Raw genomic sequence first — 21,011 nt, 5'->3', positions numbered from 1 at the left:
AAAACTTCTAACAGCCATGCACACAGCACGCACACACCTAACTGGAATTGATATGAATAAACACTTGAAGGAGGAAGTGTAACAGCATAACTGTGTAACCAACTAACATTTTTATTGGTTATACCGTCAAATATTACCCAGGGAACTAACAGTGCAGGGGATGCTGAGGCATCCCCACATTTTACAATGGAGTTCTGTTGCTGACCCCACCCCTGAAGACCCCATTGCTGTCCCTAAGTCCGGGATTTCTCTGTCACTGTGTCAGCATTCCAGCTTACCCAGCAACCTGTCTGCCGGTCATATGCCTGCAGTCGCGGTTGCTAGTGTAGTAGAAGAACACCACACCTGGGGCGCTGCTGCTGCATGGCATCCCAACGCATTTAGGGTCTCAGTATGGGGCTGGCAGCAGGGACAGACCCTAGTGTACTAGGATACGGGGCAGCAGCTGAAATGCCAGATGCACAGGGATGCCAGGAGGTAGCAGAATCCCAGGCATGGGGCCAGTAGCCTGGAGGGATTCTGGGCAGGCAGCTAAGGCCTCAGGCAATGGGGTGCGGGGGGGAGGCATCCAGGACCCTGGTTAAAATGTAACCATTAATGTTAGCCAGTTAAACTCTTACATCTCTACTTTCAGGCCTATCACAGCAGGAAGATGGGCTGGATGACCTACTCCTACTTCTCTTTTCTCTATTATTCTGCCAGGAACAAGGCTTGGGTAAAACATGTATAGGCTAGATATAGGATAGATTCATGCCCTTTGTTAGCTGCTTTTCTGCCTTACTCAACCATTTAAAACATGCTTCAATTTCTCCCCCCAGGTTTTATCTTCCTCACCATATTTTTTTTTTTTTGTGCTTTATGAACAAAACAGGCTCAATTCATTCTTTCAGATTCTAGTCCTGGGGAGTTTGGGTTAGAAAAGGCCCTCACTGACTTTCCATCTCACAGACTTGTAAATTCCTCTCTCTCTCTTTGCTAACATTTAAATCTCTATGTTATAAAACTTTAATGTCTTTTGAGACTTAACGTTTGTATAAATACTATCCAAAAAATAGTCATATTGTATTCTCACTTTCCTATGCTGAGGATTACAGATCAGTAGCTCTAAAGAGTTGGTCCTGTGGACCATCTGTGGACAATGGAGCCCTTCCTGACAGCCCACAGAATAAAATACTTATAACCATGCAGCTGGGCATGGCCCATGACAGTGTCTTTGGCTTACCTCCCAGAATCATAAAGCCAGGTAACTACTGCAGATCATATTTTAGATGGCAACCTTTCAAGACAAGGATTTGTTCATCTTGAGTCTTTACAGGCCCAAATACATTATAAGAATTTAACAACCAACGAACAGCGATAATGCTCTATACAGCTGAATGTCATTCAGACTTCCTACATCTCCCACGTTCGGAAATCATCTAGTTTTGCTGCAACTGTCTTTTTATGCTGCTCTCAAAATGCTGAAGAATCTAGGGTGATGAAAAGGTTAATTTTTTTCCTGCTTGATAAAATATTCCACTGGCTGTTAATAGAAGTATTTAAATCTTAAACGCTAAAATAAGTCCAAGAATTTTTTAAAATAATTAAAGAATGTATGTAGCCTGGTAGTGAAAGACGCCTCTGCATGACAGGGGCACTGACACTGCTCAGCTTTGCAAGCCTCTACCCATTCCAACCATCAGATACTTTCTTACCACAAAAGAGTTATGCCTGTTAGCCCCTATTGATTTACTAAATGCCTTAGAATATTCTCAAAGGGCACCCGCCGTGAAATTCTCACTTCCCGCTAGGATGACTTGTTGTTCTGTTAAGTACAAAATGCAATACATCGATGAGTGTGGTTCTTGCCGTGCACAGTCAAGCAGTTTCAAAAGTCTCTAGTTCCTCGATGTTTTAGTAAAAGTTTTCTGCAAAGCTATTTAACAAACATACAAAATTTGTCTTTCACTTCCCGATCTTCTATCCTGGGTCAGCATTACCCATCTCCGATGGCTGCTTGGTGACTTATGGTCTCAGTCCAGTTCCCAGAGGACAGATGTTCACAGCACAAAAACAACCCTGCCCAAACTGACAGTCTCAGCAGACACACCTACAACTGAATAGTCCCTAGAGACTGAACTGTCCTCTCAACCAGAAAAGGATCCCAGAAGAGACCCAGTGGGGCAAGCACATGGGGAAGCTTCTAGCACTGCTGCCTGGGCTGTTCTTGTTCTGCGGTGAAAGGATTTGAGCCTGCAGTGCTGCCTGATCAATGCTTTGCATAGAGTCACACCAACACTTTAGGAAAGAATGCAAATAAAAAGCTCCTTTACATTGTGCTGGAAGCCCCAAATAGCAAGTGGGCAGCGCACATTATTGAAGATGGGCTTGACCCTGCAAAGTAAAAAGCACATACAAGGTGCAGTCCCTAGAGCTCCCAATGACTTCAGTGGGAGAGTAGGATGCTCAGCACCATGTGGTAAATAAACTATCTTCCCCACCCCCCTTAATTTTTATGTCTCCAAAAATCAAGACTTTCCGTCTCCTCCTCATTGTGAAGCCCCGATGCTGTGCTAGTGACCATGTCACACCCTCATCAGACTCTGCTGCAGATGGGAGTCGCTCTACAGGAACCAGATGGCCCTGCTTTGAGGGGAAAATATGGATTTGCATTTGATCAGAATTCTTTCAGGGGATTTTTGTGAAAGGGAGGCTGAAGGCTTTTGGTTTTTTTTGTTTTTTACAATATTGTGTGGTATAGCAAAGTTTTTACATCTTGGATTTCTCTTTTTGAATGGTACCTTAAAGAGTAAGGAGTCAAGGTATTGGAAAAGGAAACAACATTTGCAAAACCACGTAATATTGTAAAACAAAAAAGGACGGGACTTACCTGAGCCCCCTACAGGGCACTCGGGTCTGCAGTGGAGATCTGTGATGGGTGTGACATCACCAGCATAGTGCATGCTGGGGGCATCGCACAGAGAGGCAGCCAGCGAGTCTGGATTTTGCGGAACTTGAAAAGGAAAACAAAAGCTAAGTCAATTATGTGCTAAACGTCCTTCTTACCTGCTGCTGCTATTCTGGGCATTCAGCACATGGGTCTGGAATTTTCTGAGGTTAGCTGCATGGTGCAGATTACATGATCCAGTGCATAAGGAACCAAACTAGGAGTCAGAAGACCTGGGTTGTATTCTCTGACTCACTGTATGACTGTGGAAGTTACGTAGGCAACATTTTCAAACCTTGGTACCTAAGTGTTACATGTCTAAACTCATAAGCACCTTCCCCAAAAGTAGCCTGATTTTCAGAAGTTTCCAAGGCTACAGGTGCCTTGCCCCTCTGAAAAATCAGGCTGCTGACTCTAGGCCCCCTAACTTTGAACATTTCAGCCTGAACCTCTCTTGTGTTTCAGTTTACCCATCTATAAGACAGGGAGAATGATGCTTAGCTTCTTTGGAGATCTGCAGATGAAAAGCACTGTGGAGACAAACAAGCACAGCAGCTAATTTCTCCATTTCTATAGTATTTTTCGATGGCTGGAATCATTTGAAGTTCTAGCTGCCAGAGTCTAATAAGCAGATGTTTCTTTATCTCTCACGTTAAATTTAAATATAAAGGATTTTCTTTGATACTTAACCCAAAAAAAGTGATGGTTCATAAAGCTGAACTCACACACACACACGCACTGATCACTGCAATCCACTCGAGGACATTGAGCAAAGAAGGTTTTATTGTTGTAAGTTGTTTCTGGGAAGTTTCCTTTCTGTTTTTACATGGACTTCCTCTCTTCTGATCCATGTTTCTACAACAGAGTATGTCTTTCCTCAAGCCCCCTTCCAGCAATCAGCTCCATCTTAATGCCCTCACGGAGTCCAGTGACTCCACAAGCAAATGTCCAAGTGGATCTGACTGCAGGATCGGGACCTTAATTTGTGAAATCCAGCTTGCACAAATCTGCCTTGAACTCAGTGTTTAAAAGGTGACACATATCAGAACAGCCTTTGTTCTTTTGTGGGGTTTGTTTTAATTTTAAATATTCCCTCATCTCATCTTTTCTTTTTCTTACCTCTTCTTTTATATTAAATCGCGATGGTTCTTGTCTGCTTCGGTTTGATCTCCTAACCCCATAAACATCAGGATACTCTTCCCACATCTGCAAAATAAACAGACCATCAGAAGGCCTGCTTCACCCCCAATTACTGCTATCATTTTAGATAAGTTTAAGAGTGACCTTTTGATGAAACAATAATGGCATCGCCAGTATGGGGCTTTCGGTGGGGGTGGGGAATGGTTAGGTAAGTTATGGAAACTTATGAAATATGACGGAAAGAATCATGGATCATTTGACTCTATGCCTCGCCAGAGTTTATAACATTTTTAATTTCAGCAGTCTCCCACTATATTTATTCTATTGAATTGTCCCTCCCCCTAGCTACAAAGCATGACAAGGTTGTTTATATGGTAGAAGGACAGGTATTTCAATACCCAGTCTCTGCAAGTGTCCCTGCTACAAAAAAGGAACCAAAGAAGGAGCAACCCTGTTTTCCTATGAATGAACTGAGCTATTTATTTGAGCTATTTAAAGCTTTTTAGAATCCCCCACTCCATTTACATTAGACTTGTGGCAATGCTCAATACTTTCCCATGCAAGAGGCTTTACAGTAGAGATCCCCAAACTGTGGGGGCATGGAGAAACATTCCGGGAGGTGCAGCAGGCCTGGGCAAGCCACCACCAGGTGGGGTTTGGGAAGGTGTCAGGCAGGGAGCACTCCCCAGTCCTCCTCTGCATCCAGTTCTGCTCCAGCCCCCTCATCAGCTGTGAACTGAGCTCCCAAGTCCCAGCCACTACCCTCCATTCTCGGCTCTGCCCCACCATCAGAGTCTGCCTCCTCACCCCACCCTCCCCTCAGAGCTGTGGCCCTAAATCCTGGCCCCTGGAAAGGAGGAGGCACATGACCCTGAAAAATGTGGGGGACCACTTCTCTATAGAATCCAAAGGACAAGTCTCTCTGACCAGAAGCACCTGTCCCAATTTCTCCCCTAGGGAAAACCCCTCTGGGCTAACTGAACAGCCAGCAACATATCTGTGTAGGGTTGTGTTGCAATTTAGATACTAACTGGATCTTGAAGGGCTCACTGAACAGGACTCCAGCCAAGACAGGAATTCCACCCACTCTCACAGGTTTGTGCTAACAGAAAGCAGCTGGACTTCTAAATGCCTGAGAGCAGGTAACGTTCATTACCTTGACAGCTCATCACATTTTATTAAACTACTGACTGCCTCTAAAGCCCACTATATAGCTTTAAACTGAGTTTGTAAGCAGATAGTAGCATGGTTGGCTCTGGATGCTGTATCCATACAAAATGTAGTCCTCTATAGCAGCTAATGGTGTATTGCTCTTGCCAGAGACCTAAGATGCCAAATTGTCCTCCAGTAACTAGTGTGAATGTAGATGAGAACCCCCGCCCCCTCAATCATGCTTGCATAATTATCTGGCCAGTCCCTTCTCTTAGCATACTATGACAAAGAATGTCCCCAAATGCACCGTCCCATACGGTGCTGATGCTATTCTATGCACATATCCCCTTGTGAAGTCAGATGACCACATGTTCCTGGAACGCACTGTGGCTAGACAGTGCAACAGATGCCAAGAACTGTTACTGATACAGGTAGTGCTCCAAGAACCATCACATAAGAGTTTTGCAAATTGCTTACAACAGCATGATGTTATACTTGTGCAGTCAGGCCCTTAAAGGGAGAAATTAAAATGAACGACAACCTGAGGGGCGAGGTATGTACAGATACATGGATGACATGGAACACAATATTGGTAAGCCAGCTGAGAGTAGAAAGGACAGAGGCAAACCTCAAGACTGAGGATTTTTTTTAAAACAATGTCATTACCAGTGCTCACATACTCCTGTTGAGTCTAATTTGGCAACTCCTTATTGCCCCCATAAGACTTAATCCCTGTGTTATGGTCTCCTAAAAATATTCACTGCCATCCCACAAGTATCCTTAAAAGCACTGGCAAGAGAAGGGTACCTAAATCCACTAACAGATACAAAAATGGCACGCAGAATGAAGGCCTGATGAATGCAGGATGGTCACATTTACAAGGGGTTATCAAGAACCAATACAAAGGAGAGGTTTCTTGTAGAAAATATACCTATTGGACATTCACATACACAGAAATAAATCAGAAGCCTGTTCAATTACTTTCCTACGGATAGAAAAAAACCACCTTCCATTCAAATCTCTTTTCTCCCTTAAATTGTAAGGTTTTCTGAGCAGGGGCTGAGTCCTCCATCTGTTTGCACAATGCCAACACAATAGATCCAATTCTGATTGGAGTCTCACTGGAATATGAATACAGTATGATAAATATTCATTGCACTGACTGGTCCAGTGGATATAATTCCAATAGCCCCAAACAGCTAAACCCAACGGACGCAGGAAGTAAAATGTCTACTGCTATAGGAGTTCAGGAAGATGGGCACCTTCGTCATTTGGAAGTGCTCCACCAGTGTTCCCAGTAAGCTATGCACTTGTGCAGCCACTCGGAGAGTCAAACGCTGCCCAAATCATTAAAAGAGCGCCCAAAGCTAGATTTTTTGTTTCTACTGGAGGTGCACATTTGCACATGCCTGAGTGCACATATTTATTCTGCACATGGGACAAAAAAAGATCTGCACTTAAATGGAAAAGATTAAAGGGAACATTGGCCCCAACCTGTTCAATGTCTTGTTTATGTTATTTAGAAACCTGCATATGGATCTGTTTTTTTGTGAGCTGTTTTAATGTTCATCTTCTAAAGATGTGCTGTTAAGAGTTCATAAAGGAAGAGATAACTTCTTTCGGCTCCCATTGAACAACAATAAAACAGAGTTAAGTTTTTGTGTTACTGTTACTGACTTAAAAATCCATCCATCCTTCCCACTCTTAACACGTGAGGCTCAGCTAAATCCTGAGTGGGCAGCATAATGGTTCTCAAGTGGCTGAGCTGAGATGGAACTTCTGTTACGTACAATTAGAATTCAGTGTTTAGTCACTTGAAGGGTTTAGACTTCAGGCACTGTTCTTCCCCAAGACCTAGAAAACAAACTAGCTTTCTCTAAGAACTTACATTAATGTGTTGTATTTGGACTTCGTGATCTGGGACTTCAAACCACAAATGGCAATAATAATACAGTCATATAGCACAAAAAGTATAGACAAGTTAGTCTGACCTGATTCCTTTTCTACTGCATTTGCATGTTTCCACACCCCAATAGACACTCTCACTCTCTTTTCCCAATTCACTCTCCATTGCACTTGACTATTGAGACTGCAAATAGTCAGATTATTACTTTAAAAGTGTTAATTCAGATAAATCTGTTGTTTTTACAGTACTGGCTGTATCCGACACTAGGGTCAAAAACTTAGTTCAAGCATGAGTTTTTGACTTCGGGCGGGGGGAGGAGGAAGGGAGCGACAACGACAGCAGGGTGAGCGCAATCACCCAGCCCTTCCTATATGGCTACATGGGAGAAAGACGCTGGCTACACCTGACAGAGATCAGCTGGGAGGGGGGGATGTCCATTATGGAAAGGTATTATGGATCCAGAGGAATCAGGCAACAGGAAAGCTACCTCCTTTTTAAAACCACAATGATGGAATTAAAATAGTGAGCTGAGGAGAACATGCATCTACGAATACTAGCCCTGGGGAAATTCTGCAATTGTTGTATTTGGAGCCATAATAAAATTGCAGAATTCCCTCGGGACTAGAATACTGGACACAGGTTCCCATCTCTGAGCATATTCCACTAGGAAGCTTTACAACTTTTACATACATGAAGGGGAACCAGATGAAATAATGAAACCTCTTTACTGACAATTCATGCCTGCTTCCTTCATTTTGTTAGTCAGCCCTGTCACTTTTCTATCCCAGCTGCAGAATGTAAATCTCAAGCTGTCACACATGAACAGTCACACAGACTCTCCTGTTTGCATATATTACACAAGCTGGCTGAGATGTACATGGAGTGACTGACAAAGTGCCCGAGGAAACCAGCACCAGGAAGGCGGCTTTTTCCTAGCTGGTTTAGAGAAGGCTGGCAAAGTTTCACTAGTGTGCTGCTCTCTAGTCCTTCATTCTGGCCTGGTTAGATGCATGCGGCTAGTTAGTGACAGGAACGATACCTTTTTTACATCTGCTATCCTTTCCTTCTTGCTGGCTGGTTTTTCTTTGGTTTCAGGTGGGATCTGCTGGGATTTCGAACCTGTTGACTCACTTCCAGATTCAGACTGGCTTTCAGAGGACTCGGAGCTGCTGTTTGACTCACTGCCATGCTCACTGCCTTGTTCGCTCCCCTGCTCACTTTCAGATTGGCTTGCAGAGTCAGAGCCAGAGGCCTCTTCGGATGCTGAGTGACTAATGGTAAAGAAACAAGGAATTAAATTTAACTGCTCTACAACAGTTAAGAAATAACCTCTGAGCAAACCTTAACTATATCCAAAGTACAGTAAATACTAAGCACATTTTAAAAAGTCAACTAGGGGTATAAATTGCCCTGCCTAACAATAATACTCTGTGCTGTTATATCAGAGTCAGATGCAATTGATCTCTCAATAGAGGATGCATGTTTGGTACATAAGGAAGCAGACGGACTTCATGACACTATCCATTACCTACCTCTGGTCATCTAAAAGCACCAAAGATGGGCTGCAGAAAGAGCCACAATGAGGTTATCTCAAGGAAGAACTTGTTCTGTTCACAGCAAGATGCAGCATGTTATGCTGGGATATGTAGTCTCCATGGATCATACCATCAGATTAAAAATTAGTCTAGCCATGAGCTCTGGAATATCTCCATTCCTTTCCAATTTAGCAGCCAAATTAGGACCATATCAGATCAGACCGGTGCTAAGAACAGAGGCAGTGTACAGAGCTTCTCTGATCCCCTGTATGCCCAGGAGCTGTAGAAACCGGCTGACTACTTCCCAGGAGTCACGCAGAGCCAAGGCAGGTGAGAAACCTGCTCTATCCTCACTGTACCGTCAGCCAAACTTAACAGTCGAGTCAGTTAAGAACTGCTAGGATCCCTTCTTGACTAGTGTTCCAGTCAAAAACTGGATACCTGGTCACCTCATATGTAGCCTTCCAATGTAATAAAAAGAATATTGTAAAAATAAAGACTATAAACTGTATGAGACAGGGATGATCTTTTTGTTCTTTGTTTATAAGCAACCTAGGAGAATGGGGCTCTGGTGGAGGGAGGGAGGGAAGGGGGGTGGGGGGGGGAAGAGAGAGAGAGAGAGAGAGAGAGAGTGTGTGTGTGTGTGCGTGTGTGCGTGTGTGCGTGTGTGTGTTTCCCCCTTTTATAAAATTATAAAAGAACAAATGCATCTAGTTTTTGTTCGTATTCATTTAAGAAGCATCAATGCATTTTAAAAGATGGCAAAATTTACAAGAGCAGAAGCAAGAATACCATATAAATGATAAAATTACATAGAAATCAGTGTATTTTGCACAGTAGCTAGCAGTGACATTAAATAGAATTCATAAATCTTTCCACATATAAATAGAAAAGATTAAAATATAGAAATAAAGAGGGTTCTGTTTTTCAAAGGAATTGTTTTATGAGTCCTTGTAAAAACTAAATCTCTTTCATAGAAAATATAGGTCTGCTAGCCAGAGAGAGACTACATCCCCAGCCAGTCATGAATAAATACATCCCAATAAATTGCCTATGTAAATCATTATGGGAGAATAGAACTGTATTTTCTCCTACAGCTAGCAGAGGGCAGCAGCGAAACACTGTATGAAAAACAGCTCCAGAAATTTCTCTGGTTCTGGGCTCTCAGCCAGATTTCCAGTCACCATTTTAGAACATTTATCTTCCACCATCTTACAGTCTTCCCTGCTCTTGCAATTTCTGGTTTGTTTTCTGTCCCAAAATGGAAGAATTTGAAATTAAAAGAAAAAAAATGAGCTACGAGGGAAGATTTCAAAACCTGGAGGAATAAAAATGATTAACTTCTAAGTAATGTTTAAAGATGAGCTCACAGAAGTTTGCTTTACCTTCTTCACTTTGGCTTTAAAAGTGGGAGGAATATTAAACTCAGAAGCTATTACCCCTTCCCCCAACTCTGTTCTAGAACTGGAAAAAACAAGACACGCCACTTTGTCAATTGGCTTCTCCAATACTCTAATGGCTTGGGCCCCCAATTCTAGTCCATACAAAATGCAGCCCTTGCTAAGGTCATTTTACCTGCCTGCACTCAAACGTGTCACACTTCTCTGAATCCTTCCACTGTCTTCCATTCTTCCATCACCTCAAATTCAAGTTTCTTGTCTTCACCACCACGTTCTACGCTCTCCCCCATCTTTGCCCAGGCCTGTTTACTGGCTCAGCTCTTTTCATGTTGGTCCTCTCCCTCTCCATAACACCATCTTTATTTTCCCTTCAACCAGCATTTGTTCACTTCTCTTACAGCAATCTTTGTGTCCTCTCTCAGATATTAAATGCCCTAACTATATTCACCCCTAAGGTCACACTCTCTCCTCTTTCATTTAAGAATAGCCCACTCTAGACCCTCTTATTAGCAACTAGGGAGTGCTGGTTGAAAATGTTCTGCTGAAGCTGTTTCTTGTGGGAAAATTGAAGTTTCAATGTCTAAATGTTTCAAGAAAAGTACTTGCTTTCTGTGGAAATTTAGAATTTTTAGTCAAAAACTAAACACTCAGAGTAAAACATTTCTAATTGGGAATACAACATTGCACTTTGCAGGAGGAGCTGTAATTCAAGTTTGTGTCCCCATTCTCTGTTGGCCAAGCTCCTCAGCTGGTCTGCATTAGGGATGTAAAAGTAGAGTCAATTAACCCATAAGCAAAAGCTTATTGATTAATACTATAGACTACATGCATTTCCCTCACCGACCCTTGCTAGTAAATTTTTTAGCAGGCTGGCCAGCAGCCCGGCTCAGTTCTAGCTCATGCCAGGTTTACAACCTACCCCTGCTATGGCTCTGTATTTAAAGTGTATTAGGAATGAGGTGGGCAGGCAGCCCTGCTCAGTTCTGGCTGGTGCTGGGTCTAGGAGCTCAGACCCTCCTTTGACCCTCCACGCTGGTTGAGGTCAACAATAATGGCTGGTTGAGGTCCAGGTGGAATAGCTGATATTTACTTAAAAACACAAAAGTCTTAGTCCTCCCTGCTTTGTCTGTCGAGGTTCTGACATCTTGTGGGGCAGAGACCACATCTAACACATTGTGGGTAACACCATAATGCAAATAAGGGTTAAGAATAGTAAAATCTCAGAACTTGTTTCTTTAGAAAGAGGAATCGGCCATACATGTTTGCAGGTGTGTATGTACACTTTGTTAAACCCTTAGAGCTATATATATGTGGAGATTAAAGTTCCTCAATTAACATATGCTTTAGAAAGAGACTTTTTTATGCAAAAATTGGGCACAAGAGCAAAGCTATTTTTAGCTATGCTATGAGGTAGTGTATATGTGGAAATCGCTTTGGGCCCAACCCAACACCCACTAAAGTTAAATGACAAACACCTACTGAAATAGTCTCAGAGGGATAGCTGTGTTAGTCTGTAACTTAATTTTTTTTAAAAAAACGAGTGGTTCTGTTACTCTACACTGCAGGGCTTAACTCGAAATAAGCTACGCAAATTGAGCTACGTCAATTGCGTAGCTTATTTCGAAATAGGGAGTGTAGTGTCTACACAGCACTTATTTCGATATAGAGCACTCTTCCTCTGACTTCCCTTATTCCTCATACAATGAGGGTTACAGGAGTTGGAGTAAGAAGTTCTCCATCTTGACAGTATTTTGACACTACAGGCAGTCCCCAGGTTACATGGATCCGACTTACATCAGATCCCTACTTACAAACGGGGTGAGGCAACCCCGCACTAGCTGCTTCCCCCCAGCAGACCAGGGAGATGCGAAGCTAGCGCCGCCCCCAGCAGACCAGGGAGATGCGGAGCGGCTTTTCTCAGCAGACACCTCAGCTTGAGAATAAAGGACTGAGGGAAGTGAGGGGTGGGAGAATAAAACTGAGCTCTGGAGAAATGTTTGACCAGAGTTTCCCATACAATATGTACCAGTTCCGACTTACATACAAATTCAACTTAAGAACAAACCTACAGTCCCTATCTTGTACGTAACCCGGGGACTGCCTGTATTTCGAAATAACTGCCTGCTGTGTAAACGCAGACAAAGTTATTTTGGAATAGTGCTAGTTATTTCAAAATGGTGTTGCAGTGTAGACAGACGTACACTAAGATGGTACAGGATTACTCCTTGTTTTTTAAGTTTACCTACTGAGCTAAGTACAAGTTGGGTTGGCCTCTTTATGGGTAAATAAATGTGTCTTATGAATTTAGATCCACCAGGACCCAGAAAAGATGATTCCCCGTGTCCATTTGTATCCTGGTCTGCAACTCTTTCCTCATGAGGCAGATATTTCTGACCTGGGAAAAATTCACCCATAGCTGAAGAATAAAAGGAAATAATCCTATTTGTGTTCGAGAAAGAACTAGCTTAGTAACAACTCTAGGATCCCACTGGGTCATCTTTTTGCAACCATGCTTTTTAAGAAGTTTACAACAAATATGTAGCAAGCTTGGATGCCCTAACGACTGCTCTAGCATTTTACAGCTGGGCAATAGGACTCAATTTTGTAAACTTTTTCATATAAATTACACTCCAAATTTTTTTTGCATGATGTACTAGAACGTAAAGATTAGAGAGATGTTTTCAGAGGGCCACAAAGAGGTTTTGGGGGATATCTAGGGCAAAATCTGAAACTGAGGCCTTCCTCTTCCAAACAAATAAAAGTGCAACAGAGAGGGGATGGACAGTGGGCCTCCCCACAGTGGCAGCTTCTGTCCCATGGGACTGAGCCCGAATCCCCACTCCAGGCACTGCAGCCCAGCATACAGGGTGGTAGTGGACACTCCTCCCACAAGTATAAACAATGCAGTAAACAATGACTGCCTTAGTGTGCAAACAGCTCCCAGTAAGGGATGAGCACCAGTTACTTCAGCCAGAAAAGTCACATGGCCTCATACCAACCACCAGGGCACAGCAGGCCCTCCTGTCCTGAGCAAGGGAGTTGGTAGAAACTGGTTGGAATGGAGTTTAGACTAGCCTCTGTCGGACTGGCTCTTGAGTGGAGACCAGATGTCCCTTCGGCTCCAGTCCTCCTCTCTGGCTTTTTGGCTTCATATGTCAGATGAGAAAAAAATTAACTTGGGAGTATTTTTCATGCATCCCCCATCTGTGAGACCAAAATAAGATGCTGCTCACAATTCTATCACCTCCCACCACCTCACTTTTCTGCCATGTTTTGATCAGCTGAAGTAAAATAAATGTTGACATTTAAATCAGGATGACTGGGCATCTAATGTAACACACACTGAAATCTATTACATATGAGAGATCTGGTCTGTGTGTCCATTTGCTTAAGAACTTCTCCTGGACAGTAAGAGGTAGGACCCCAGATTTGGTATACAGCTTCCACTTGTAACTTAAAGCAAGATAAGGGTATGGTTATGCCTGGAATGGGATTGTTTCTTTTCTGTATGGTTTAATAAGAAGCAAAATCATCAGGCAGGTGATAGGGGCTGGCTGGGGCATACTCCTCTGCCCAACCCACATCCAAGACTGCTCAAGCCCCAAGACTCCATGCCTCAGGAACCCTTTAAGAGGGCTGAAGATCTCTCACTCACACACACCCTTTTGTCACAGAACGAAGAGGAAATGCACAGTTTGCTGCATTCCTCACTCTGGCTGGGGAACACAGGGGGCAAAGAACCTGAACCTGACCCAGCAGGAGGACAGGCACCCTCCCGATGAGGCCTCCCCCAGCTGTGCCCGCTGGAGCTGCAGCGGTCATGGAGAGGCACACCTCACTGGGCCTCAAGCTGCTGCAGTAACAGAGGGCTGGGATAGTCCTCTCTCCCTGGGGCAGCCTGCATGCTGAACTCCTCATCCCCCAGCCCCACCCCAGAGCATGGACATTTCCATTTTATTTTCAAAAAACCAAAAAATTAAGTACCCAAGCAAGGCCAGGTAGATCTTCTAGGTCATATTTCCCAACACAAGTGTTTCTAATGCATTGCAGACTCAGACCACAGCTCAGGTTCATAGTTTGCTGATGGTCTTCATCATTCTAGATAACACAGCACATTGAATAACTGCTTTGTCACTGGCTTAGGAAGTCACAGGCCAGGTCATACTATCAGAGGTACTGACAGGACAACAGGCATACGTTAAAGAGAGAAAATAATGCTGCTCCGCTGGGCAATCTAGAGATACCATGTGAAAGGCTTTCTAAATAAAATCATTTTGAATTGGATGCGAAGAGGGACATAGTGGATTTATTTGAGGATAGGGTTAAATAATCATAATTTAGTACTGTACTTCTAGAGACACAAGATGGTCCAATAGCACCTCACCTAACTTCTGCTGGTGAGAGACAAGCTTTCAACCAAAACAGAGATCTTCTCCAGGTCTAAGCATCAAAAGCTACTCTATCAAAAGAAACTGGTCCTATTAAAAAGCAACAACCATGTAGTACCTCACCGAGTTTCTCTCTCCAATATCCTAGGACCAACAGGGCTACAAGGGATGTTAAAAAACATTTGTTTAAACATGTAACTGTTGAATTTTTTTTTAGCCATCATACATTTACATACAGGTTCAGGCAAAAGCCAGTGCTCATGGGGAGCCGTCTTAAGCTGTGTAGTCAACCTGTGGAACTCCTTGCCAAAGGAGGCTGTGAAGGCTAGAACTATAATAGAGTTTAAAGAGAAGCTAGATAATTTCATGGAGGTTAGGTCCATAAGCCAGGGGATAAAATAGTGTCCTTGGCCTCTGTTTGTCGGCAGACAGGATACTGGACTAGAAGGACCTTTGGTCTGACCCAGTACGGCCGTTCTTATTTGCTCCTGCTTCCCCATCCTCTGCAGCCTCTGATAAAGAGGCAGCAGCACAGAGGACAAGAGACTCCATAGGAGCCAGTACACACAGGGAGCCAGCTTGAAAGCCAGCTTCCCACATGTACTGGCTCCCACCTGCTTGCCCCACCTCCGTGCTGCTGCCTCTCTATCAGGGGAGGGGGAGGACAGGCGGCTCCGCAGGAGCCAGCTCACTGCACTGCTGCCTCTTATACAGAGGCATCAGTGCATGGGGGAAAGGGTGGGCAGGCGAAAGCTGCTGTCTCTGTGGGCTTTCCCACCTCTCCCTTCCCCTTGCTGCCTATGATACAAAGGCGGGGGAGGGGGAGCAACCGTTAGGTTTTACCAATGAGCCCAGGCTTATCGGTTAATTGTACACGCTAACATCCCTAGCTAGAACTCCATTAATACTTCCATAGCTTCTGACACCCTTAATGCTCCTTCCTGCTTACTTCCTCTGCTCAGCTTTGCTAACTAAATTATGGATTTATTTCTACTGCTAGGACATTTTTCTTCCTAGCAGCAAGTAAAAGGACAAAGGAAGTCTTACTATCAGCATACACAAGGGAGTCAAATTAAGTCTCCCCCATGCAACCTTAGTTCTAGCATTTCCTAACATGTGAGTGGTCAACTTTATCACTTAAGTTTTTGCATGTCATTTCCTAGGTTTTATAGAAAGCAAACTGGTAAGATTCTATCACATAAAATCATATTGTTTCCCCACATCAGTAATGTTTAAATCCAAGATCACACCACAGACCTCTCTATTTGAGCTAACTGTGTAACTGCTAAAAGCAGTAGGCTATTACCCTGACTATGCACCATTCAACAGAAAATGGGTTACACAACTATTTGGTAGACAGTAGCAAAACATTGGGCATTATGATTCCTGGATCCTATTCCTGGTTCTGGAGAGGAATGTGGTCCAGTAGGTGCAGTTAGCACAACCAAGCATCTATCTGAGGCATAGGGAACATGAAAGGCAACATGGAAAAGTGGATGAGACTTGGAACTACCCCAACTAGAGAAAAGGTTTTATCCCCATTCTGACGTAATCTTATGCAAACTCTGGGGCTATGTCTACACTGGCATGATTTTCCGGAAATGCTTTTAACGGAAAAGTTTTCCGTTAAAAGCATTTTCGGAAAAGCGCGTCTAGATTGACACGGACACTTTTCCACAAAAGCACTTTTTGCGGAAAAGTGTCCATGCCAATCTAGACGCGGTTTTGCGCAAAAAAGCCCCGATCGCAATTTTAACCATCGGGGCTTTTTTGCCCAAAACAGTACTGTGCTGTCTACACTGGCCCTCTTGCGCAAATGTTTTGCGCAAGAGGGCTTTTGCCCGAATGGGAGCAGCACAGTATTTCCGCAAGAACACTGAAGATCTTACATGAGATCGTCAGTGTTCTTGTAGAAATTCAAGCGGCCAGTGTAGACAGCTGGCAAGTTTTTCCACAAAAGCAGATGATTTTGCAGAAAAACTTGCTAGTCTAGACACAACCTGCAAGTATTCCACCTGTAAAATAAGGTAAATACTTGCCTGGTTCCTAAGGCAAGGATATGAGGCCTCATTCAATAACCAGGGTTATGAAAAGAAAGGAAAACTGAAGCTCCTCCACCTCCTCTTCACTATGTGAGTACCTGCATTTTTATCTTTTTGCTCTAACTCTGTATTGAGGAGCATGTTTGACGCAGATGAAGCAGGAGGAAAGGGGAAAAGCAGGGAGGAAGAGGGAGCTTGCATGTGCTAGGTATAAATGGAGTCCAGAGATTTTTAGTAGCAAGCCTCTACAGAGCATGTACATACAGAACATGACCTCCAGGGCTAACAAACAAACATGGATGATGTTCATGGGCACAACGAAAGGCACCTCTGTGACCCCAGACTGCCCTTGCCAAATATACAGCTCCTGCTCCAAAGGATGGAGGTTCCAACATTCTTCCAGGGAAAACATACCAAAAAAAACATATTTTGCCCAGACAAGATGGTTTATTAGATGCTGATCTTTCGTGGGCCAGACCCACTTCTCAGATCAAATAGTGGAAGAAAGTAGTCACAACCATATATACCAAAGGATACAATTAAAAAAAATGAACAAATATGAAAAGGACAAATCACATTGCAGAACAGAAGGAGGATGCGGGGGGGGTGGGAAGGGGGAGGAAGGAAGGTAAGTGTCTGTGAATTGCTGATATTAAAGGTAGGGAGAGTGGGATGTTTGTGAGTTAATGGTATTACAGGTGATAATTGGGGAAACTGTCTTGGTAATGGGTGAGAAAGTTCAAAGTCTTGTTAAGTCCTTGTTGGCAAGTGTCGAATTTTAACATGAATGACAGTTCAGAGGATTCCCTTTCAAGTGCAGATGTAAAAGGTCTTTGTAGCAGAATGCAGGTGGCTAAGTCATTTAGAGAGTGTCCTTTCTGGTTAAAGTGGCAAGAAACTGTTTTCTCTTTGTGATCTTGTCTGATATCTGTTTTGTGGGCATTAATCCTTTGGCGAAGTGTCTGAGATGTTTGTCCAATGTACATAGCAGACGGACACTTTCGGCACATGATAGCATAGATTATATTTCTGGATGCGCAGGAATATGTGTTCTTGATCTTATATATTCACATATGTGTTTTTTACTTTATATTTGTACATCGAGATAAGGACTCTTTAGAGCTATCAGAATACAACTAATTATTAAGAACTGCATACTCAACTGGTAAGTTAGTTGTCTAGTCATCTGAACATTATGATGTCCTCCAATCACCATGCTTATTCCAGTTTCAAGCCTAACTTGAGGTGGATGTTCACAGAAGAGAGCTGAGCTTTCAAGAGATTTTTTGTGAAGCATTAAATGAAAGCACCAGTTAAAACGTGACAGAACCAAGGCACAAGCACTTTCTCAGCTAAATAAATGGTTCACATTTATTTCACTATAAAGTTCCCTGCTTAGTAAAGTATGTTGGGGTATTCTGACAGGTATTTTATCAATTATTGCATGACAAAGACATAACACTAATAATTTACATAATGTAGCACAAATAGCATTCTGTTCAGGACTGGAATAGGAGGGAGATATTGCAGGTGATAAAGTGAGCCAAAAGATTGGAAAAAACAGGAGATCCTGCTGATCAGGTAAAGATGCGGGGGTAGAAATGAGTAGAATGCCTACAAAAAAAGGGTCTCTCACCTACAAAAGTAGTAATAGTATGAGTACCACTAAAGAGTATTTTGACATCATGTAGAATTTTCATTCTAACTCCCTGTTTCTGACCAGGTCTTATTCATATTCAACAAAATTAAAGCATGACTCTACTCTGAAAAGTAACCACTTTTTGTGCACTTCTGAATCATATGGTTTATTTTAGCAATTGAGCTTTTGCTGCACAACAACAAAGAATGGAGGGAGCTATGCAGTATTTCTTCTGAAGTATACAGGAAACTTCTTTTCTGTTCAGTTACCCATGTGTCACTGAACGCCTGTTTTGACTTGCACTAACTTTATTACTTGTGGTTAGGGATGTTAAATTAGTCGGTAAGCAGGATAGCAGTAGCAGAGTTAGCTCCCGGCCCCAGAAGCTAACCCCACTGCAGCTCTGCCTTTTAAACAGCTCTTAATACATTTAAAAGACTGAAGCACAGCCGTGAGGGTGGGGCAGTGTAAGCCCAGATAGCTGATTCACTGGGGGAGCTTTTTTGGGTCGGGGTAGAGATGTAAGACTACTCACTTCCCCTCTACGCCCCACCTCTATGTCAGAGGCAACAAGGGGGTGGAAGCTGGAGCCGGTTCCCCCCAGCACCGTCTCTGTGGTGTGTGTGTGGGGGGAGGAGAAGGGGGGGGACAGGGGAGGCAGAGCTGCAGTGTCCCAGAGCCAGCGCAAACTGGGACTGCTTAGTCCCGGCTTGTGTCAGCCCCGGGAGCTAACACCACTGCATCTCTTTTAAACGTTGTAGGAGTCAGGCTGCTGCGTGCTTGGCTCTTATTACATTTAAGCTGCAGAGCCATAGCAGGGGTAGCAAGCGCTTCCCCCCCATCGACTAATTGACATACATTCCATCTAGTACTTGATTAGTTGATTAAGCAATTTAACATCCCTAATCAGGAGAGGCTGACCCACAGAAAAATCAGCACAGGGCCACATACAAGTGAGAAGCAACATAAACCAAACAAACCTTCATAGATGTGGCCCCCAACAGAGAAGCAAAAAGACACTCCCCACATTCTCCTTACACCCCAGAGCCTAGGGAGCTAAGGCTAGTACATTTTGCATGCTCCAGCCTCAGAGTGGGTTGGCAGGGGAGCTGGAATGCCAGCACGAGCTCCCTAATGCTGGGGCGGGGAGGGGAGGAAGGAAGAGAAAGGAGCCCTGAGCCTTGGGGGTTAGATCCAGAGAAGCCAGGGTTTGGGATCCATTCAGCCAGAGCTAGTATTTCTAAATTTTATGACAAAACTTATGTTGATGCCCAAAGTCAATAACCCTAAAATCGCCAGTACGAGTTCATACTTGTTCCCTTTGCTCGTGTTCACATTGGGAACACCATCATCAACAGTGAGAGCAATCTACTGTGGGTAAGCATCCCACAATGCAGTATTTTGGGAAGGCAGAGTGGATCCCCGCGCCTCTGGAGATTGTCAACCGCTGGCGGCAGCATGCTGAGGAATGTCAAAGCAGAACATCAATCTGTCCCCTCCTCCTGCAGCAGCAGTCTGACTGCCCAATGTGTTCCTAGTGCAGGGCAGAATAGGGGCATTCCAACGGATGTTACTTTGTTCCCCAAAGGGGGATGCTCTCTCAGCAGCTCTATACTTCCCAGAGCTTTGAAAGGGGGGGAAGGGGAAGGGCCTGCCTGCAAGGCAGCGGAGATCAAACAATGAGCAGAGCCCATCAGGGCAGGCATGTGAGATACTGCCAGTTTTGCACATAAAATTGTCTACAATGACTCTTTGTGGACAAGAAAAAGGGAGGGGGCAAGAAAAAATGTCTTCTGTAAGGGTGGAAGTTTTCTCTGATTGCATTGCAGTGTGAACATTCTCTCGGTTTCATTGCCAAAAGGCAGTTCTTGGTAACAAAACTTAGTAGTGTAGACATACCCTTAGAAATCAGCCTCATTTAACAGTTCAACAAACCATATTCAGAAATAAAAATATTTGGGAATTTGGTTAACTTGTTGCTTTAAAATGCGGAGAACAGGGCTCCATTGCTCACTGATCCACCAGCCAAAAGCTGGAAATGCCAGAGATGGATATTTAGTAGGGATTAGAAAATAATTGATCATTCTAGTGATAAAGTCACACCCCTTCTCCCTGATTAAGGAGTATCACTGAGGGCAAGCCTACACTATAGTATGAAGCGCACTTCCGCAACTAAATCACATTGACTTTGGAGTTTCTCAGGGCTGAGCTAAACCAGTGTTTCTCTACCAGTGGTATGAGTAGCCTTAGGGGTACTTGAGAAGTCGGGGGGGGGAGGGGTACAGCAACTGAAATTTGAAGAAAACTGAATTTGTTTTAAGTTTTACAGTGCTTTATTATTTTTATACTTTTTACACCCAAAAATTTCATCACCCACCTGGCTTCAATAAAAGTTGTTTAAACAAATGTGTTGCAATCGTAGAAAAAAAAGTGTGTCTGAAAACTGAAGGTACTGGGGGTACTTTTTTTTTTTAAGGGATACTTTATTAAAAAGCAGCTTGAGAAACACTGGTCTAGGCCACTGCTAAAGGCAGATATGCTTCCCAGTTCACCCTGAGTAAACAGAGTACAAATATAGTCTTCAGGGCTCAGAAAGAGACAGAACATCTCCACTTCTCCATGAATGTGGTGGGGTCTGAAAGTACTAAAATATTTAATGTTCACCAAGAGCAGTATAACACTCATTTGTGACTACCAATGTTCCCACTCATTCATCAGCACACCCTGCCGAGAACCTTACAATACCTGTGCATAATGGGAGATGGTTGCCTGCCTTTTGCCTAGATACGTGTGCCTTGTGGATTAGTTAAACACATTTTCCTTTAGGAAAGAGACAGCAGGACGGAAGCTATTTCATATACTTCTCAATCATTTTAACAACTG

General features: G+C 43.5%; 1 protein-coding gene across 9 annotated transcripts in view; it reads right to left on the bottom strand.

Annotated features, from left to right (window-relative positions):
* The window catches only part of CHD2 (chromodomain helicase DNA binding protein 2), a 106,383-nt gene that overhangs the window by 60,254 nt on the left and 25,118 nt on the right, over nucleotides 1-21,011 (bottom strand). For 7 of the 9 annotated variants that reach the window (XM_075897008.2, XM_075897011.2, XM_075897012.2 and 4 more), the window contains 2 exons: nucleotides 8,164-8,395; nucleotides 4,046-4,132 (listed from right to left, as the gene is read on the bottom strand). In XM_075897008.2, coding sequence (XP_075753123.2) covers nucleotides 4,046-4,132; nucleotides 8,164-8,395 — 319 coding nt within the window. Of the gene's footprint in view, nucleotides 1-2,869; nucleotides 2,993-4,045; nucleotides 4,133-8,163; nucleotides 8,396-21,011 lie in introns of those variants that run through there. The other 2 variants (XM_075897009.2, XM_075897007.2) reach the window with 2 other exon arrangements.

This window comes from Pelodiscus sinensis, chromosome 14 (genome assembly GCF_052426305.1).
Source record: "Pelodiscus sinensis isolate ZL-2025 chromosome 14, ASM5242630v1, whole genome shotgun sequence".
Taxonomy (NCBI): Eukaryota; Metazoa; Chordata; order Testudines; family Trionychidae; genus Pelodiscus; species Pelodiscus sinensis.
This window is presented reverse-complemented; position numbering and strand designations above follow the sequence as displayed.